Below are 22,015 nucleotides of genomic sequence, written 5' to 3'. Positions count from 1 at the left end.
GCATTCAAAGGAATATCTTGCTTTTATCTGGCCAGCAATCATGTACACCCAGAAGCATGAAGAATAATAGCCAAGTCCAGTTATGGAAGGACTGTTCTTCACAGAAATGCCTGATCTTCCTTTACCTTTAGCATGCACACAGATCTCTGCAGCTCACATCATTCATTACTTCGTCACAGAAGAGTTCTCAGGTCATTCTTTCATTGCCAGGATTTTTCCTATGCTACATTAAGTCTGTAACAATTTGAACTCCTGTAGGGATGCTACTCCTTCCCTTCGGAGATCATTACAGGGTTTGACAGCTCTCACTAACATTTTCCAGCATTTCCCGCTGTCAAACAAAACTGCAAACATTCAACAAAAAGTACACTCTACCAAGCCTCGCACACACTGATAGTAGAACCAAGGCTCACAGCTGGAAAAAAACACATGGGTTGTCCTACTGCAAGCCATGTGCATCTGCTGCCCATGTGGAGCCCTCCATCCCTTTCAGCCACTGCTCCCCTTCCTGCTTTGATTCACATGGATATGATTTTCAATAGGTGAGATCATCTTTTGAAAAAGTTTTATGTTTGGCTATAAACAGGCGCCAGGACTGTGATTCAGGAGAGGCACGGAGGCTGTGTTCATCAGGCTCACTGTTTCCTTCCAAATGGGATGCTCACTGTGTGTCACAAACTGCTGGTGTATGAGATTGCTCTTTCCTGCAGAAGAATCTCTGTATTTCTCCTTGCAGACTGAAGTAGGATGAAAAGTATAAAACTTTCCACAAAAATTCCCAAGGCAGTTTTGGACCACAGGAATCTGCCTGACCCTCTGCGAGATGCTGGAGACTTAAACCCCAGCTCAGGAAAGCTCCATTAAAAATTGACCCACTCCAGGGTGCCATTAGCAGGGAAGGTCATGGTGTTCTGAAGATCTTTAGCCCAATAGTACTTCAGTCTAAATACTGAAGACATGTAGGTATATGTAAAAATCAATACATCGGGGAATAAAAAGCTGAAAACAACTTGCCTTGAGTTCTTACAATATCTCTGCAGTACACTTTGACCCAGCAATCAGGAGAATGAGATAGGACAGCTGGCTTTTTTCCTTGCAGATCAGACAGCTTTTTGCCTGGAACTTGTAGGCACTGGCTGTAGCACACACAGCACTGCTGCTGCTCTCTCACTGTTGGGAATACTCACCATGGATGCATGCAGGAGGAATCAGCCTAGAGTTGTCTTCTACCCGCAGTAAGTGCCCATAGCTGAGCTGGTCAGAAGTACACAGTTCATCCAAAGTTGCTTCCATTTACCCCCTGTCCCTTGAACAACCATCTTAGCATCTTCCTACATAACAAGCTAGTTCTGATAAAAGTCATCAGCAAGGATTTCAGCTACTCCCTAACAGTACTGCCCTTTACACCACTATCAGCAAAGCTTCCTCCCTGAGCAAACTCTCTTTTCTGGTACCTTACAGGCTCATCTGCTCCCTGGCATCACCTGGATCACACAAGGTACCACACCAAACTAAGGACGGTCTTGTCACTGCCTGATGCCACAAGGGTGCAGGACAAGCTGGCCACTGTGCACTTCCTCACTCCTCTACTGCAGTAAAAGGTTTCAGTTTTGCAGGAGCATGGTACAGCCCACGTTGGTCATTAGTCAGCTGCTGAGTTCAGCTTAACTGCAGTGACCAAGGATGAGCAAAGTTGCTCAGGAAAATGCCTATAGTGGGTGCAGCACTTGTGAGAAATCACAACATAGGTACTTTTGAAAATTCCTGCTTTGTAATCTGCAGCAGTGACTGCAGTCTCAAGATTTGAGAGCAGAATTTAGAATGTGGTTAAATCTTGATTGGTTGTTTTTGTTTTAAGTAGCCATGATAGTCACTTCTAAAGGTAAGCTTTTTCCAGATGAAAAAATACCTCCTCCTTTCTTTTCCTTTCCTTGACCAGTGTTACAAGAGTTATGTGAAAGATGCAACAGTATTCACACTCACAAGCTTTGGCTATATGATCTGCAGAACAGAACACGTTGTGTAAATCCATGACCCTCAAAAACAGTGGAATTGGTTTCACCTGTCCCAGATTGAAAGAGTTAAAATCATTTAACCACTTTTTGTGAAGACAAGTTATTTGTTTGCTTTTTCAAAGAGATGGTATAATCCAGTCCAAACAGCTTTAGCCCTCTTAATTTGGACCAGGAGGATGCTGGGCAAGTTCTGTGTGCTTGCAGAACCTCTCCTTTAAACATCGTAACACAAACATAACTCCAGCCAAAGCACAAGTTGAACATCACCCAGGGCTAAGCAGGAAGCCCCCGATCAGGCAGAGACTTTTTCCCAGATCCTTTGGGGTTTCCCTGCCAGAGGGAGGCTAAACAGACAAGCGCTTGTGGAGCCCCGCAGCACAACCTGCTGGCATTTCTCAGCCAAGGCAGGGCCGCTGTAATCACATCACCCAGCCCAGCAGCAGCACAGAAAGACAAGATCCAAGGACGTGAAACTACAAGGACATTGACCCCAAACGCTGTAGAGCAAAGACCAGCTTTCCCCACTATAAGCAGCTATCCAGCAAGCCCAAAAAGTCAAAGCAATCCCTAACCCTGAACTACCTAGTCCTTCCAGCAGACAGGAATCAATACAGCTCTAGGCTCTGCTGTTCTTCAGCCTGGTTTCTTCTAGAAAAACACAATCTTACGAGCCCATACTTCGTGCAAGATGAAAGCATTTGCTTTTGAACCCACGGGCCAACTTCAGCCAAGCAAAACAAAGGAAATTAAGTTTCATGAGACGCAGAGGCCATGGAAAGGAGGCAGCTGGAGTTGCCCTGGTCGGGGAAATGTCGCAATCTGAACTTGCTGTCACAGCTTAACTGAGTACCAAGCAGCCACCGGCTTGCAACAACTAAAATATCAGAGTATCGTCTACATTTTTGTCATACTAAATAAAAAACATGGCACTGTACCAGTTACTTAAAGGAAAATTAGCTCTCACCCAGCTGAACTAAGGACACTTGCCTTGACTGCATACCAGAGAACCCACAGTGGAAAAAGCTCTCAGAAATGCTTCAGCACAGAAGGTCTCAGGTTTCCTTTTTTGATGCCAAAAATAAGCAGCCACTAGACAAATTCAGAGAAACCAGCTCCATGCTATCTCCATTTCCAGACCTTCCTGACATTTTCCAACTACATGCAATAGCTGCTTTAAAGGTCCTGCTAAAGAGTTCTGCATATACTCTTCAATCCTCTGGACACTACATGGCATATTGCAAACTCATATTTACAATTGCAAAGTTCTTTCCTACTATTCCTTTAAATGTTTTAATATTTCATTATTTCCTTTCTTCTCTTCTGTCTAGAGCAGCATCCTTCTAGTACAGGTAATTAAACAAAAGGGAGGTGGCATTTAGAATTAATCAAATCTAAATTTAATTCCAGGATGTTCCTGTTTTAGGCCATACAACAAGTTGACTCCCAATATGCACCAGATATGCTTCACAGCAGCAGAATGTTGTTCTTGGCAGATGTCTTCTAGATAACCTGGTAGGACCCCATCTATTGTTATACTGTGAATTCTGTAAGCAAGCTTCCAAAGATGTTGCATTTTCTCCCTTAGCATACTATTAACTACTTCAACACTACACCATGAAATGCAGTAGATGGGCCACCATTTGTGGCTTCAAAAGCAAAACAATGGAAGCCATTCCAGGAGGATGATTTTAACCCAGAGAGAAACAACAGCTTGGAGGTAGAAACAACCAAGTGGATGTTTGCTGCTGGTGACCTCCAGCTCAAAGAGCCAGAAGGGAAGAAATCCTAATTGCTTTAGATTTGCAGATCAAGTCACCACTACAGAAGAGCCCTTTAGAAAACTGCACATGCAGCCTACCTTTCACAGTCCCATTGCTCCCCTTCATCAAGACTTACAAGTAGCTAGACAAAACACATCAAAGTTAACAATCTTTACAACTGGGTCTCAACGTACAAGTCAGAAAACACAACTAGCCTTTCTATGCCAAGGCTCCAGCCCAGGTTTTTATGATTTGGGTTTTTTTGTTTGTTTTTAAATGCCTAAACTGAGCTATTATGAGACCACTGGGCTGCAAAGAAAAACCTATTCAGCTGGCACTGCAATTTGAGCACCATGGAGATAGGACAAGCAGTAATGGTTTTAAACTAAAAAGGGTAGATTCAGACTAGATATAAAGAAGAAATTTTTCATTATGAGGGGGGTAAAACACTTCAAAGGGTCGCTCAGAGAGGTGGTGGTTGTCCCCTCCCTGGAAACCTTCATGGTCAGGTTAGACAGGACTCTGAGCAACTTGGTCTAGTTGAAGATGTCCCTGCCACAGCAGGGGGGTTAAAACTAGAGAACCTTTCAGGGTTCCTTCTAATCCAAATCATTCTATGATTGCATGGCAAACCAAGATCTCCACCTTGTATGCAGAAATGGACTGAGGTAAGACTCATTCTGGTGCTCATCCTCACTAAAGGCTCAGTTTCTGTTGAGAAAGTAATTCAGACCTGGAAGTGCAATAACTCAAGTAAAAACAAAAAAGACAGGCTGTGCCAGTATCTGATGAGGAGACCTGGATGTAAACATACCACAGCTGTGGGAACTGCATCAAGATTCTGATGAGCACTCACCTTCCTGTAAGGACCTGCTAAAAGGCCGCAAAGATTTTTATAGTGGTGGTTTCATTTAGCCATGATGTACTTGTACTATTCTCACTATGTCCATGCGAAACTCCCCAAGACTCTTGTAAATAGAGTTGTAACTCAATTCCAACTCTTGTAATTAAATCATACCCATGTAAATTATCCCCGAAGGGCTTTATTTGTTTTTAATATACAAATCTTCAAGTTCTAGAAAAAGTTCAAGACTTTAAGTAATGCCACTTTCCTCTCCTTTCCCTTCATAGTCTCTCAAAGAAATCAGTACAAGAGTCTAATACCTCTTCAAAGAGGAAAATAAATACCAATGCAACTTCCCAAATTTCCACGCCACAGAATCTGGTGTCCAACTTCAGCTCTGCAAATAGATCCAACAGAGACCAAAAGATAAAAGGCCACAGTGAATGCAAAGTTCATCAGAAATTTCCCCATTTGCAGGATAAGCAATCAGAAGTCTGATGATCATAGTTTGTGTTCGTGGAAATGGCTCAGGCAACTTAGGAAAAAAAACCAAAAATACTGCAGAGAACCAGCAGAAAGCTGCAACACTGACCCTTTATGTAGGAAGGCACTTCCTAAAGGCAGGAATTCACTACATAGACAGAGAAGGAAGAGCACTATTGCCTAGATTTGTCCTATCAAAATGCATTTATCCAAGCTGCCTAAACGAGGAGGAAAAGAAATGAGCTGAGTCTGAGGAAAAGCTCATCTTCCTACTTGGGAGATGGCAGGGAGCCAGCAGACAGCTCTTATCTCAGTATCTGCAGCAGAGCTCAAGACCACATGCTTAGGTCTGTGGTTAGTGACTCACCTGCAATTAAGGTGAAACCTGAAATCACTGTGTAAAGATAAATCTCTGGACTTGGTGGATGTAGAGCAGCATCTGCCAGACATGCTAACATCTCAACACAATCCCAAGCACCTCAACAGGGTACAACTCCCAGCTGTGCTGGGGGATGTTCCCAGCACCTTGTTTGCACAGATGCTTTATACAGGTGGCTCCTGGAAATCAGGAAATCAGAATTCAGTTCCCTTCTGCTCACGCAAACCAATTAATAGTAATCTCAAAATATAATAAAACTGAGACCCTCAAAAATTCAACCCACACCCTCCCCCGCAGAAACATGGAATAAATTTTGTGGCTTATACTTCAAACTTTCCAAGGAGGTAGACTCCCCAAACCACACTACCCCTTTACCCTGACAGATGCTCTAACCTACTGCCTGCTGGCATGCAGACAAGGTCCCTGCAAAAGTACTGCTAAATGCACCCTGATGCTGAAAACCTAGTAATCTCACTTCCAAAGTAATCTCTTTCCTCAACACCCTCTACTTGCTGAAGTTTTGCTCTCAAAATTTGTGTTGGGTAAGATTCAGGAAAATCTCTCCAGCCTATTTTGTTCAAACAACCCTTGGCTGTGTTGCTGCTTGTGCTCTCTGCAGCTGTTTTCACAGCACTCTCAACAGACAACAAAGTCATCTACCAAGCAGCCTTTTCCAGGGTAAATGCTCCCTCCAAATTCTAAACAGCCCAAAAACTTGAATAAATAATCAAACTGGAACTCAGCAGCTCAAATTCTGAGGTTTGCTTATTATCAATTCTCACTCAAGATTACATGCAAGCTGAATTAAAGAAGAGCCAACTAATTCAAAGTGAGAGACAAGCTATCAGTATGGTTACAAAAATCCCAAAACACCTCTATCCAGGACTTTGCTATTTGTATTTACGTTTCATCCAAATAAGATGCACTAATCACTGAAGAATACTTGCCTAAAAATCAAGTGTTTTCTACTCATTCTCTCAGCTGCAGATCTTGGGAGCCAAGTTGCAACTACATGTGCAATTAAGTTTCCAAAATACTAACAATACCGTGCTGGTCCTAAACTCAAAAGAAAAATCAAAACAGAGGCCAATGCTCTAAGTATGAAAGATAACAAGCAGTAAGTGGGTCTGCATACCTGGGAGACTGACAGCATAATGGTTTTAAATTATAGAAGCAGTATTCAGGAAGATGATCAGTATCTTCTGTGACATGGCCAAGCTTTCAGCAAGGTCTTCAAAGCCCCCACACTTGGAATACTGAAGTGGAGCTAATTTACTTAAGCCCTAAAAGCCATTTGCTTGCTTCTGAACTGGCAGGGACAGCAATGAAATGAGAAACACAAGAAGATCTGCCCTTCCAGGGCTCTGTTTATTAACTGAATATAAAAATAAGATCATTTAAGTGCAGAGGCACAGTAATCCACTCTGGTGAAAAGATACCTTGGGTTAGCAGTAAACAGAGTTTACAATACCTTGTAAACAGACCTCTTCATAAGCAAGAAGCACATTGAAATATGACACACACTGCATTAGAAGTCCCCTGTTGCAACAGTACTCCACACTTTTCATCTGGCTATCTGGGGGCACTTCACAAAAGGTGACAGCATCCTTTGCTCTGTTTTCAGAGGAGCACACGTGAAACTGATGAAACACAACCTGCACTGTAAACCGCTGAAAAGCACTATAGCATTTTCAGAGGATGGCAACTTACACCTTGTTAGATTTGCTTTGCAATGAACTATAATGGCCAAAGCTACTGTGCATTATGAAAATGTTAAAAATTATTCCTTTTTTTAATGGTTTTACAGCAACCTGTTGCACAATTGAATAAAAAACTATTATTTTTTCTTAATACAGTACATGGCATTTCTCCTCAACTGCACTACAAGTAAATTTGGAAGCACTTTCAGTTTGTGTTATAGGCAGAGATAGAAAGGAAAAACAAGTAATGCAGACTTTGATTCTCCTTTCCATCTCTTGCCTACTATTCATCCCCACCTCTTCACATCTCTGAGTCCACATACATTCCATTGATCAGGTAATCCACTTGTGTGTAATCTTTCTTCTTGTAGCTCTCATAGGCCTGCATGAGGAAAAGAACTATAACAGTTAAGAAAAAGAACGTACCAACTAAAAGCACTGCAAGTAGTGAACTTTCATCCACTAAGTACTGAGTCAGGGGCTCAGCAGCAATGAGAAGATACTCGTTGTCTCTGTGCTGAGCTTCTGTGAGGCCCAAAGCTGTTGTTTTGGCTGCATCTGTTGGAGCCATGGTTGTTGAAAAGACATCAGATGTTGACTTTAGCCCATGTTCCGTCGTAGTTGCTACTGTAGAGGTTGTAGTTAAAACCATGGCACCTCTTGTAGAGCCCAGAGGAGAAGCTGATTCATTCAAGGATGCTGTGGCTGTATTTGCCTCTGGCTTTAGCTCTGGTGACGTGCCAGCATGCACTGGATTCACAGAGTGAGAACTCTCTGTTGGGATGGGTGCCATGGTACGCATGGAAGCACTAGAAGATGTTGCTACATCCTGCAGGATGGGGGTGCTCAGTGTTGTGCTCAGCGTCTTCAGGTCATCTTCAGCACTGGTGACACTGTCAGGGTGAGGAGCACTGCTGCTGGTGGTACCCAACCTAGGCTGCTGTGCTTGGGTACCTGCTTCAGAAGTAACAGTGAGGGGAGCAGAAGTGGGGGACAATACTGAGACAGAGCTACTATTTCGTAACTTTTGGCTGGTCATCACCATCTGGGTGACATTGCTGGAAATGGGAGCAGAGATGTTACCGTGAGGGGGAGAAAAAGCAGAGGATGACATGGCTGTAGTAAAGGTATCAGAACCTCCAGGGGTGTTTGAGGCTTTGGCAATTGCTTCATAAGTGGTAGAGAAAGTTGCATTTGTAATGTTTATTGTTATGGCAGGGGCAGTGGTGGTAGCATTGCTTGCAGTTAGTTTTCTTGTACTTATTTTGACATCTCTCTTCTCAATCCCAGGCAAACGCCTCAAATGAATATTGTGAGCCTGAGCAATTAAAGAAAATGTGTTTTCCACACTGTGTTGGTCAATCCGTGCATTCAGCATCCTCTCTGTTTTCTGGAGATGGCTCTGGTGGTGAAACAGGGCTGGTTCCCATTTGCTGCTGACAATTTCTTCCGAAAGACAAAACAGATTACTTTTGTAAGAATAAAAAAACTCTCAAGCTTAAATCTAACCTCAACCCCCAACATGCAAAACAGAACACATATTCTGCAGTACACGCTGTACAAGTGGAATAAATCAGTCCTGAATTCAGCAAGAACATCAAAACTCAAGACCCCCCAGCCTTTATTGCACATAATTCCTTTGAGGTTTTTTGGTTTGTTTTTTTCTGCCACAGACCTCTCGTATTTGCCCAGCCAGGGAGTTAATTTCACAAAAGGGGAGTAATGAAGTAGAGAGCTACAATGCAGAAGCACATTATCAACAGGAGCAGTCTTAAAAATATCAGTTCCTGAGAAGAAGACTCATGCTTTCAAAGTTACACATCATCGACAAAGCCTTTGTGCCTAGATTCGTAATTTTCACTTGTCAAAACTGAACAGAAATTTCTACTAACACCTTCATACATCAGGATAATTTCCTTCACAACTAAGTGAGCTTAGATTTATAGTGACATAAATCCCATCTGCTTATCACAAGTCCAGTTGTTATATTGCAGAGAAACCTTTGCCAACCCAAAATAACCATGAACAAACTTTTTTTAAACTTGGGTAAAGTGAACTCTTGAAACAAACTTTAGAAGATCGATTTCCCAATTATACATAAGCTCCATTTTGTTATTGTGTCACTTTATTAAAACTGAATACCCTGGCACTGGAAAGTCACCATGAGCAATTGCTGCTCTGATTAAAGAAGCAGTCTGTTAACTCTGGAACAAAATCCTGGCAATCTGAGAGAAAAACAATGCCAGGACATTTTCCTTTCTCTGAAAAAAAGATATAAATACATCTGTTATGCCTTTATTTTCACTAGGACAGTGTGTGGTGTGCAAATGGCTTGAATGAATGAGGCCTTCAGCATGGAGACAAACTGTTACTCAGTGTTACAAAAGCTATTCAAAGACACATAATGCACTCATGCAAGTGCCAGAGTCCCTAGGACAAAGTGAAGCAGTTATTCCAGTGAACTGTACCTACATAATCACCATGCATGCATTTCACAACCCATCGTCCTCAGCTGAAAGTCTGTCAAGGGTTAAACGTAGGCATTTAAAGCAAAAGAATCGGGATCCTGGATTTCCCAGAAGGCTGAAACATGACTTTACCTGCAAGCAGGTCTTTGATGTCTTGTTCTCCAGCATTCTGGCACACACTCAGCTGGTAACATTGCAGGAGGAGGCAGTGATTTTGGTAGGGCACAGACCAATTACAGTCATGGCTCCCTGAAAACAGCAGAGAAAATGGATTGCTGCACACAGGATACCAAAGGCATTGCTTTGGCACTCTAATTAAAGAATTAAAAAAAAATACAAAAAAAACCCCACAACCAAAAGAACCCCCAAACCACACAAAATCCAGAAGGTCTGGCCTTAAAGGATCCTGACTCAGCCTTAGTGAAAATAAGCAAAGAAAGCCAATGAAACCAATATTGCCAATGTAGCCTACCCACCTGTTTGTCGTCTGGTACCAGCATCTCCTGACAACAGCAATTCACTCACCCAGACAGGGACAAAGTGCACTACAGTCAGGACCCATGTAAATTCACCTAGATGTCTTAATGAGGAAAATGACCATTAATGGCCATTAAAACCAGCATCTTTATTAAGTTCCTAACCATTTGAATGTCAGCTATTCATCCACCTGAGCCAAGGTCTCATTTTCACCACAGCATCACCAGCTTTTTGTAGGATCTACAAGCTTTCTCATCTGGCTAGACAGGATTGGGACCTTCATAAGGACAACTAGAAGACTCTTTTAGAAGTTTAATTCTTTATAAAGGCATCTTTGCCTTTAATTAGAATTAATTCATTTAGAAGTTTAAATTAAATAATTTAGAAGTTTAATTCTTTGTAAAGACAGAGGTAGTGAGAAGGCTTTTACCTCAACAGATTTAACCCTGTGCTTGGTTGCAGGACAAAGTGGTTTCTTCTAAGGCAGAAAAGACACACAAATACCAGGGAGCAAAGATTACTCATTCTAGTGCAGCTGTCTACAACAGCACTGCTCACTTGCAAACATCTGGCAGCAGGGAATAATTTCTTCAATTCAAGTGACCTAACACTTTGCACGCCATCAGTGCACAGTAACAGCAACATGCTGTTTCCTATGGAAGCTTGAAGGGCCCTGGGAAGCAGTTGTGCTGGATTCAATTTAACCAAAGCTGACAGAAGTTATTCAGCACCACACATAGCAGCTGTAACTGTAAATGCCTGTAAACAACTGGAATTAAAAAAGAAAGTCAAAGGAGCAGCAGAGACCTTCAAGAAGCAGAAAATGCAGCTGGAATTCCATCCAAGGGACAAGAACCTCACCTGTGCTCTGACAAGCCTGCCTGCATTGCTCTTCACTTGTAAGTCTGTTTATTTGCACTACATGGACTCCTCTCCCTTTCAGGACAGAAAACCTGTGTTCACATATACAGATGGAAATCAGCAGGAAGAACACAATGGCAGTCCACATCTTCAGGGTTGGCCTTACAGGGAAGCTTCTCTTCCCAGAAGAAATGCTTTCTTATATCAACTTCAGATCCACTGCAATATAGCTATTAAAAAAAAAAAAAAAAAAAAGAACCGTTTACATCCCGATTAGCAGGAATGGAAAATAAAAATGTACAAAAGGCAGGCAAGTATCATTACACATCACAAATAAGCAAGGGCTCAGAGGCAGAAGGAGTAAAGACCTTTCCCAACTTCCCAGAGAGGCTCCTTCTTTGGAAAAGGTACTTTGCTCTCCTTCCTTCACATCCCAATGGGAACTGCTTAAGTCAAAGCCATGTGTACAAAGTCAATCTCAAAGCCCAGAAGCATGTGGCAGCAAAGATATGATATCTTTGGACTCATTCTGGGACCCTTAATGTTGTGCCCAGGCTCAGCAGAAGGATTTTCACTGTTTGAGCACATTGATAAGGCGAACTACAGTCCTGGCCCTGCCTTTACACCAAGTCAGTCAAAACCAAGTAACCAAGGTTGATTTCTGCTTTGGTTTTCCTGCTCATTACAAAAAACTCAAAGAAATTTTGATTGAAAACAAGCAAAAACCACTACTTCTGGTCTTCCAAGACATTACACAGACACAGCTGTTACTGAAAAATATTCACACCCACAGTAAGCCTTCATTTCCCCACATAAAACAACAGATAATGTATTTCCTTCATTATTAATGCACACATGTGACTTGGACCCAATGGAGGGGCTTTCATCACTGAAGACACTGAAACAGCTCCCACTGACATCAGAGCAGATTAGTAGTTTCTATCTGGATTTACCCTCTTGGTTCTGAGGTTTTTGGAACTTTGTATGAACTTCCAAACATTTCAGTCTGAACTAGACCTATTGTAAGCCTCTTCCCTAAGTAATTTTTAAGGGCAATCTTCCTCCTCATCAGTAAAGCAAGCTTTAGTCACCATCCTGAAGTTATGAAGAGAAATGTGACAGCCTTCAAAGAGCGCTGAGATTCAGCTTTGTGTGACATCTCGAGATGGATGTGATGACTGCAAAGGCAGTTCACAACACAGAATGAGCAGCATGTGTGAATGGTATATTTATACAGTGAAGAACATATGCACATTACTGAGGACTGTTGGAAGACCCTAATTTAGCCATCCAGGCTAGAAATCTCAGTTTCAACCAAGAGAACTCCAGTTTCAACCATGCTAGTGAATTCAAGAATCTAAGAGCTATTTCTCCTCCAAAAAAGCCCCAAATAATGTTTGTTAGCTGTGACTCATATTGCAATATTTTGATGCTTTGTACCATTAAACTTCTGCTTCCATTTTTTCCTTCTGCTATATCCTAAAGCCCCAAACAGGGCAACAGAGTTTTAGCTTCAAAACCACCCTATCTGAAAAGGGATGAAAAATAAACAGCTACCCCAAGATTCTCAGAGGACACACAATATACAGGTCTACACTGGACCGTCAAAGAGCCAAAGATGGGGACAAAACCTGATACTAAAATGCAGTGCCCCAAATTCTGTTTTCCTAGTCAAACCTTCAAGTTCCCTGAGGTACTCAGGAGTCTCCTTCCTGCCTATTTATTCTAGAAAAAAAGAGTTATTTTACCTGTTGGAAACAGATAAGAGGATTTTTAGATCTTCTGCTCTCCCAGAGAGATGGGAAGCCCAAAATGACTGTAGGGCCCTTGCACCCCTCTGCAGCTTTCTCTCTGGAGCAAGTGTGCACAGCATCAGGCTCATTTTGTGCAAGCAGGTTTCTCAGTGCAGCCAGAAGTTCAAGTCTGCATCATCTGACCTGGCAGCTGGAAACATGTCTAAATCTGACCTGAGAACAGAAGTCTTGGCAGGGAAAGGCAGCTCAGCAGCCCCATCTAGTCCTGTGTACCAGCGACTACACCCGGTGCCCAGTGCCACCAGGGCCTCTCTCCCATTACACACTATGCAAGCAGAGCACAGACTGACTTTGCTCTTTCCTTATCACTTCTTCCACGTGCACCTTAGCAAAGTTGAAAGGATCAGGACAGGAGAGGAGATGACCTGTGCAATACCAGCACAGCCTTTGTAACATGCTACACCAGCACTGGCTGCTCAGGAAAGCAGCCCCACATTTTCATCAGAGAATTGGCAATACTAATTTGTGTTGTTCAACCAAGCCAATTTCCAATATTTCTCCCACTGCCCCAAACTGCAAGACACTTCTACAAGTTTGTCTCAACCTTCACCACATTCTTACTGTCACTCTTCACATATGTTGTAGATTAATCATTGAAAGCTGCAGTTGATAAGACTGGGAGCAAGGGGGAAAGCAAGGGAAAAACATTAAATATTCTGCCTAGAAAAGATTTTCCTAGAGCAGACAGCAAGGACTTACTTTAAACCCCAAATCCTTCAACTTAAAGCAACTAAATTGGGTTCCCTCAAAGGCACTACAGGTACTTCACCTCAGAGCACTGTTTGGCAACCTGCACTCCCACCACATGGTGCCAAAGTAAGTGCACTTTTTGAAAAGTTCACAGGTCATAGCAGAGATTCAGAAAATATTTAACCCACAAACATAGAAGAAAAAAAAAACTATCATTAATGTATTTCACATTTTAAAGAGTGCAGCTTATGTCCCTTTTCAAGGTCCAGAGTTTATAAGAAGCATTATTTTACAACCTAAGAAGTGACCCTGAGAATTAATTACCCACATAATAATGTATGCATACACTGTTTTAAATAAACTAGTAAGGAATAACAGCAATGAATACAAACACTAAACATTTATTATAGAAGTTTTTTTCATACCCTTAGTAATAATTTTGAAATTATAATAACAACCTTCAAAGAATAAACATCTTTCATTTTGAAACTGTAAATATAACAAATATAACAGGATTATAGCTATAAATAAATACTATCATTATTATCATTAAAATCTCAGGATTAATTAAGAAAAAAATTTTGGGAAAAATAAAATATTAATATTAATCTAAACCAACCCAAGAACTACATATATTTGCAAGATCAAATGATCACACCAGTAGCTAGAAGCTGTTGCATTAACATGCATCCCCTATGCAGAGATGCTTTGCATCCCCAATCACATCAATTTACTAGAAGTCCTTCCCATCACAGCTGGGTGGGTTCCACTTAACTGCAACAACTGCAGAGCAAAACAAAACCCCAGAAAATGACTCTCACCTCTTCCAAAGTACCTGGCAGCCTTTCTGGATTAGGTCAGCATTGGTTTGGGGGACATGTCAAGTTCACGCACAGGAGATTTGTCTCCCCTTTGCCTCTCACTAAACATGGTCCCCTCAGGGACCAACTGGCAATACCTCCCCTAAGGCACTCAATACAAGATTACAAGCTTAAAACTCGTTTCAACATCCTTTAGCCAACTATAAAAATCCCTTTACAGACTGCAGAGCGAGTGTGTGAAGCAGACAAACAATGCACAGACAAGCAAACAGTTCCTTTCCAAGACCAGTGAGAGGATAACCAGTTGCAGCCATACCTTAATGCACTACAGATGAGGCTTGGGATGCTCCAAGAAACTCCAGCTAGAGGTGTGGGGTTTTTTGTCCTCTTCCACCTTAGCCAATTCCATTGTAACAGGAGTTACAATTACTTGCAGATCACTTTTCCCAACTTAACAGCTGCCCTCTGTTATCATAATCAATAAGCTTGCGATAATAAGTATTTCTGACTTCCTGTCATACTTCCAGCCAGTTCCACATGGTTCCATCTGTACTCAGAGAGCCCTCTGAGAACCCACCCCCTGCACCTACATCCCAAAACAACACTAAACCTCCTTGTCCAAACTGCGTTGATCCATCTGGATAACACAGTGCAAGCACTGAATGCTACTGTTCCCCTCAGAAGTAATTTTGAGAAATTGGGGCAAAATTCACTTCTCAAGCACTACCTTCTCCACCTATAGAGCATCCCCAAGGAAATTCAAAGCCAAACCAAAGCAAAACCAAACCACAAAAGACAGCAACAAATAAAATCTGGAAAAAAAAACACACTCTGAAAAATACAAAGTTCACTTTTGTTATCTGTAGCTGTAACTCAGCAGGGAATAAGCATGCTGGCAAACCAGAATAACTTTGAGTCAACAACTGAAAGACTGATGACTTTGCAATGCACACGCATAACCAGAGGGCACTGCCTGCTGGGTTTCAGAAGAGTTCCTACCTTCTTGCTGATCTCACAGTGCTTAAGCCAAGGAATTTATACAAATTAAAAAAAAAAAAAAATTCAAAGAGCAATGACTGGGATGATGTTGCAAGAGCAGAGAGAAGCCCATGGAATGCAAATCCCTTGCCTCCACGGCCCCCTCAGAAGCCTCAGCTGTTCCTGCTTAAGCAGCTGCAAGGTACATGCAGTGACTGCACTAGAGTGAAGAGAGATAGGGAACTAGACCAAAAAAACACAAGAAGAGGGAATGTGGGTGTTAGAGATCACAGGTACAAAGTGTGCAAAGCAAATCATTTAGGGCAGCACATGCTCCTTTGAGCTGTCACTGAACAGCCAGTAGGCACTGCCTCAAAAGTCATACTCAAGTGTGCATGGACTAGGTATGAAATAAGGTCAGAGTTGCAAAGAAATCTTCTATCTTCAGTATAACAACAAAGCAGGGAAAACAGGGGTGGAATACCTTTTGCAGACAGCAATGCTGCTCTCCCATCAAACTGAGAAGGCATAAGGCCTACTTCCCACTTGCATTTGCTGCTGAACACTTGACATGTCAGCTGTCTGAACAAGTGCAACATTTCTCTCTTTGGAAAAACAGAATTAAACCAGATTTTGATAAGGCAAGACAAGCACATTTTATTTCATAAATAAAGGCAAGAATACAGGAGACAGGGAATCCGCGCTGCAATCCTCAGATGCATTTTACTTCCCAAGCTTCTCTCCAAGACTGAAGATGCACATGTAGATAAGTTTGGAGACAGAAGGGGCAATACCAAGGCACATGAGGCTCAACCAATGTCACCTGAGTATGACCAGATGAAGTTATATGATTCTCTGAACAGCAGCTTTAGAGCCATTATGTTCCTTTGGCTGCCCAAGAAAGTTATTGACAAGCTGCAAAGCTGCTCCTGCCAGCTTTACCCATCTTCATCTCTCTGTTCCTTGGTTGCCTACTTGGTTCTTCCCTCAGGGCACCAGGCAGACAGCTTATACAGTTGAGGACAATCCACACTGCCACTGTTCATGGCCATCACTCTTTGCCTCTGAAGAAATAAATGTTAAAGCCTAAAACTCCCAAACCAGCACCACCCATCCATCATCCTTTCTCACTCATATTAGTGCCATGTGCTGCAGTTCTGATGCTGAGAAATACTACTCAGCAAAACATTTTTCCTGTGAAAAATGATCAGACAGATATTTGATTTATGAAAATGTGCCTTGTTTTGAAATATCTGAAACAATCTAGTTTTAATATACAGAAAAGCAAGCTGCCAAAAGCTAACTGCATAAAGCTGTGGCTGAACAATAAATCTGTCAACAAAAATACTTTTAAGCAACAAAAATATGTACTACGCTCAAATGCAACCTTCCCTAGTCTGGTCTGCACCCGAAGCAGATAGAAGTTTTCAGACGTGTTGCAGTCTCATGGGAACTGGAGATCACATGCTGGGCATTTCACACCATGTGTTTCAAATTAACCAGCTTTCAACAAGACCCTCAAAGGAACCATCCCAGTGGGCCCCCACATGAACTCTGCAGCCCTTGAACTAACACAGAGCAAAAGTTCATCATGAAGGGTGAAAGGCCAGCTCCCGACATTGGTTCCTCTAAGTGCCTGCAGAAGCAGGTACTCTGCAATGCAAGTGCTTCATGCTTGCTGAGTGAGGCATGGGACCAGCACATTCCACATGCACAGAAATAAACCATGCCTGAGGTGCTACTGAATCCAAAACTGACAAGTGTGGAGCTAACAGGGACTTAACAAGCAACGACTTCAGGCTGAAGGTACAAATAACCAAGTGTTACTTCTGGAGCAAGTGCCAGTGTGTTGAAGTCTGGTCACCCATCCACCTCCTGCCCTGCAGAATTTTACCGCAGTCAGCAAATGCCTGGCAATCCATATCAATTCAAGTTTCACTGAAATGCTGTCTTCCACTCCAGATAATTCTGAGAAACCATTATGCTCTTCTGTAGGTTCATGTAGCTGAAATACTAATTTTAGGCCCATGGAAACACATACCTCCATCCAGAACACAAGGTTCTGCAACTTTGCTCAGGTATTTAAGCTTGTCCATGGTTTTCAGCAGGGTTACACACAGCAAAAATGTCACCTTATATTACAAAAGCATCAGGCAAAACTCTGGGAGCTCAGAAACTCAGGAAAAGTTCAGACAGTCTGGAAACAGCAAAAACACAACCTCAGTGCTATGAGTGAAAGGGAATGTCTGCTCAGCCCTAAAACAACTGGAAGAAAGGGAAACATTTTTGGCCATTTCTCATTTCTTCAAGGAAGTAAGATCTTTGTGCATATCCTGAACTATTGAAAACAAACAAACCTTAATAAAAAATTCCAAACATATGTGGCTCATCCTCCAGTTATCCTCACAAGCAAAACAACCTGAAGGCTCCTAGATTATAGGAGGTTTCCCTTATTTAAGCAAACAACTCAGGTTAAAAAACAAAGGTAGTTTCATATGGAGCCTCCCAGGTGAGATGCAGCAAAAAGACACTCCAGCTTATCTCAATGCAATGTGACACTGGGGAGGTTTTCACCATACATATATTAGGACAAAGAAGAGATTCTTCCTAAAGTCTCCAAGCCAGGAATACACTTACAGTGATACCAAGTAAAGTTTGTTGGCACATGCATCCCTGCTTTGTGATTTTGACAGCTTGAAAAGTGTGGAAATCACAGGGCAGGGTGGGTGGGAAGGCTTAGCCAAATCTATTTTTTTCCAAACAAAGAATCAAATGCAGTAGCAGGTCTCCTCATCCTTGCTGGTCTCCCTGTGGCAGGTTCTTCTTAGCCACCAAGTCTTCAGGTCATGCACCAATCTGAATTTAAACCTGTTATCAGAACCTAGAGGAAAAACATCCTTCCCTCTCCTTACCCTCATGAGCTGCCAAGGCAGCATCTGGAGAAGTGCCTCAGCCCAGCTCTTGGATCTCATCTCCTACAAACCAGCAGGGCAGCAGCTGTGCTCTCCTACCTTGTTCAAAATTCCGTCTTTTCCATTTCAGAGTAACTCTTTATTACAGTTTTGAGTCTTGATACTCAAAAACTGATTAATAAATCAAAGTAAAACAAGCTTGGTTTGAGCTTCTCAAAGCTCTTCCAGTACCCCAGAGCCCCTCACTCATGGAAGAGGGACTGCACAGGCAGCAGCAGTTTCTTCCAAACCTTTCTGAGCTCGATATAAAAGGTCTGCTTATCTGTCTGTCTGCTGCGGCTAACAAGAACTCCGAAAGTATTCCAGGGGGTCACCTGAATGTCATGGGCATCTACAGAAAGTCAGCTCATCCAGAGAGATTACAATTACCACAAACATCAGTTTAACTTGCACCATTCATGAATGTGAAAAGTGTTCTGTATTTGACTGGACAGATGGGGTCACAAATACAGATATCTCAGATGCCTCTGTGCTAATATCAGTCTTCCATTTTTGCTCAGCAGTACAGCAACAAACATAGAAAAAAACCCCAAACTTGAAACCTCTCTCTCAAATTTTAATACCTGAACTTGTAACAAAACCAAGAGGTTATTCTTACTTCTCCAGAAGCTGTGACCTAGAAGCAGCAGGAAGACTGAACCTATTAGAAACTTCTGGCTACTGTTTTTATGCCAAAGATGCACCAATCCTGTAATGAGAGTTACAGTGAACTAGAAAAGCCAAACTACCAACAAGACAGACCCTGGTTTCACCCTGGTTCAAAGATGAGCTCACCATACACTAATTATCTAGGCCAAGAGTTTCCCCAGGAGAGGTTGTCCAAGCTCAGACAACAAAAATAAAGGAAAGGACAAGGATGTGATAACCACACTACAAGCAGTAACTCTCACTGCTTGCTTCTGATTGGTGTTCCAAAGACTTCAGCTCCAGTGTACTCCAGTACAAACCTGTCCAATATCATCAGAGCAGCAGAACACCATTGTAGGTCAGGAATCAACACGTGGAACAGACTGTGACTGAATGAAATCAGATACAAAACAAAAGATGTGCCAAGAATCAAAGAATTCACACTTGAATAAACATGCACTTCTACCTATCAAACAACTTTTGTTTCAAATTGTTTGCTGCTAGAGACTCTGCAAGACTGGAATGAGAAATAGCTATAAATGCAGAAAAGGGAGAACCCAGGCAGCCCGCACTGAGGTACAACACTTCTTCAGCCTCATCCTTTAAACAAAGTTTAGGACCCTCAGAACTAGAGACCAGACTAACAAGTCCAGCTTGAAGGCTGAAGAGTCCCATTAGCTGGTTGTAGGGACCTCAAACCCATAAACCTGCCCCTGCCCTTTCAGCTGCTCTTGCTTCTGTTCAATTGTAATGAAGCAGAGGGGTTAAATCCCACCGGTAAACTGCCTCAGAACACAAGGTGAAGTGGCACCAATGCTGCTTTCCTCAAAAGCTGCAGTCTGCAGTAAACCAAGAACTGCCCTATAAACAGCAGAGCCATCCCTAAAGAATGTCAGGAATCTCAGAGTGACACAATGCATGTTTGGCATCATAACTGTCAACTGCTGAGAAGTGTGTTTGCTTCTTAAAATCATCCAGAAATCTGAAAGTTTCCAGAAGAGATCAGAGAAAACTCCAGACAGCAATGGGTCAGAGGACCAGAAGTCTTCTCTTCAGGTTCCTTCTCTATTTTGGGCAGTTTAGAACCAGCATCTTCTTGGGATGTAATGGAGAAGGGCACTTTCACTTCCATTGCCTAGAATTATATAATGAGATAAATCTGCCAAGCTGACAGCAGAGCAGAAAAACTGCACTGCAGTGAGGATCATGTGTTGAGGATTTAGGGGTTAGATTTGCGTTTATATGCCTTTTTTTTCTGACAGCCATCTGAAGAGGATCCTGCTTAACAAACCCTCTAGCACCTATAGGCCAAGATAGAGAACTATGTAGATGCATATTAACATCTACAAAATCAAACACTCTCTAACCATTTAAATTGTATACCCAGCATTTCAGTCTTTGCTTTTTAGAGCACTTCCCCCCAGCAGTAACATTCCTGGAGATGAGAGAAAATACTGAAATAAGTTTGTCCACGTATTTTATTTACAAATTCTCTCCTTCACCCAGACATCTTTTATGCAGCTGAATCTCTGTATGAAATTCTGTGTTATAGCCCTATGTTCACTGGATGGCATTCACTACATCTTCCTAAGAAACAACTGTAAATGTGAATGCCTGAATCAGCTGTTCATCACAATTTTGGAGCATGCCTTTTAACTCCAGAAGGGACCACTGCAGGTGTTATCTTACTGATTTACAGCAAACAAATCTGTCCCAAGACATGCAATAACTTAAGAGCTCATTCAGTAGAGGGGTTTGTTTTCAGTCAGCTCCCAGGGGACAGGCTGCCTACTCCACAGTTTGCATTACATCTGTTTCCACTTTCAGAGGGGTCAAAGACCAAGTGCAGAACAGATCACCCAGAAAGAATTTACTAATATTGCCAAAACCTGCAGAAAAAAAAAAAAAAAAAAGGCAACCAAAATCCCACAACTCACCAGCATTTTCTGTTTATATTTTATTTTTAAACTCTTTCATTCAGATATTCCTTAAGAGGATGGCTTATCAGCACTGGAAACACATTTCTGTTACAGCTGTTAATTCACCTATTTCATTGCATCAATATCTATCCAGCTTCTATACATTACAAGATTTTCAAAGCCTAGAAATCTTTGTTCCCTTTGCAATGGACAGAAAAGCAACAAACAAGAACCTATGAATACATGGGATTCAGTCAAAAGCTACTTGCTAAATAGCAAACAAACACAACTTCCTGCTTTTGCTTACCAAGTCAGCTGGTAACAAAAGCCATCTGCATTAGAGCTCAGAGCAGTCCACGTGCTTCTCAAACTCAAGCAAGTGTCCCTGAAGAACGCCACCAGCTGTTTCCACATTAGCATATCTGTCTTAGGCAGTAATTCTTTGAACACACAAAGCCCATGTTGAACTTTGTATGTGAGAATAAGTCTAAGAGAACCTGTGGAACCTGGGACCTGCACAGAATTGAGTTGTGTAGCCACCAGCAGGCTCATGACACTGCATCCCCTTGCTGGCTTCACCACCCAAAATGTGCTCACTGGAGTCAGGGATATCTCAGACACTGTCAGTGATGCATTTCAGCCACAGCATGTGCCTCCTCCAGCCACCTCAGAGATGGTCATTACAGCCACAACACATAGGTCCTGCCACTGCCACAATGGAAATATAAACTGCTGGCAATCCCTTAAAAAAATCATCATCATAGAGGAAGATATAATTTATGTCTCAGCAATGCACGCTTACAGCCTAGAAAGTCCGGGCTGCATCAAGAGCAGCATGGCCAGTAGGTCAAGGGAGGGAATTATGCCTCTCTACTGTGCTCTGGTGAGACCTCACCTGGAGTGCCGTGTCCAGCACATCTCCTGTGAAGACAGGCTGAGAGAATTGGGGTTGTTCAGGCTGGAGAAGAAAAGATTCTGGGGAGACCTCATTGTGGTCTTTCAGTACTTAAAGGGGGCATATAAAAAAAAGAGGGAGATGGACATTTTACAGGGGAAGAAAGTGACAAGACAAGGAGAGATTTAGATTAGATGCTAGGAATAAGTTCTTCACTGTGAGGGTGGTGAAGCACTGGCACAAGTTCCTCAGTGAAGCTGTAGATAACCCTTCCCTGAAAGTGTTCAAGGCCAGGTTGGAAGGAGCCCTGAG

The 22,015-nt window shown here is 42.2% G+C and overlaps 1 protein-coding gene across 9 annotated transcripts in view; it reads right to left on the bottom strand.

The window, feature by feature from the left end:
- Positions 1–6,823: 6,823 nt before the first annotated feature.
- Positions 6,824–22,015, bottom strand: part of C6H11orf24 (chromosome 6 C11orf24 homolog) — an 83,748-nt gene continuing 68,556 nt past the window's right edge. For all 9 annotated transcript variants that reach the window (XM_053981595.1, XM_053981598.1, XM_053981596.1 and 6 more), the window contains 3 exons: positions 10,988–11,217; positions 9,782–9,898; positions 6,824–8,627 (listed from right to left, as the gene is read on the bottom strand). In XM_053981595.1, coding sequence (XP_053837570.1) covers positions 7,483–8,627; positions 9,782–9,898; positions 10,988–11,135 — 1,410 coding nt within the window. In that variant the 5' untranslated portion in view covers positions 11,136–11,217 and the 3' untranslated portion in view covers positions 6,824–7,482. The remainder of the gene's footprint in view (positions 8,628–9,781; positions 9,899–10,987; positions 11,218–22,015) is intronic.

Source organism: Vidua macroura, chromosome 6 (assembly GCF_024509145.1).
Source record: "Vidua macroura isolate BioBank_ID:100142 chromosome 6, ASM2450914v1, whole genome shotgun sequence".
Taxonomy (NCBI): Eukaryota; Metazoa; Chordata; class Aves; order Passeriformes; family Viduidae; genus Vidua; species Vidua macroura.
The sequence above is the reverse complement of the archived record's forward strand: the minus strand, read 5'-3'. Positions and strand labels throughout refer to the sequence as shown.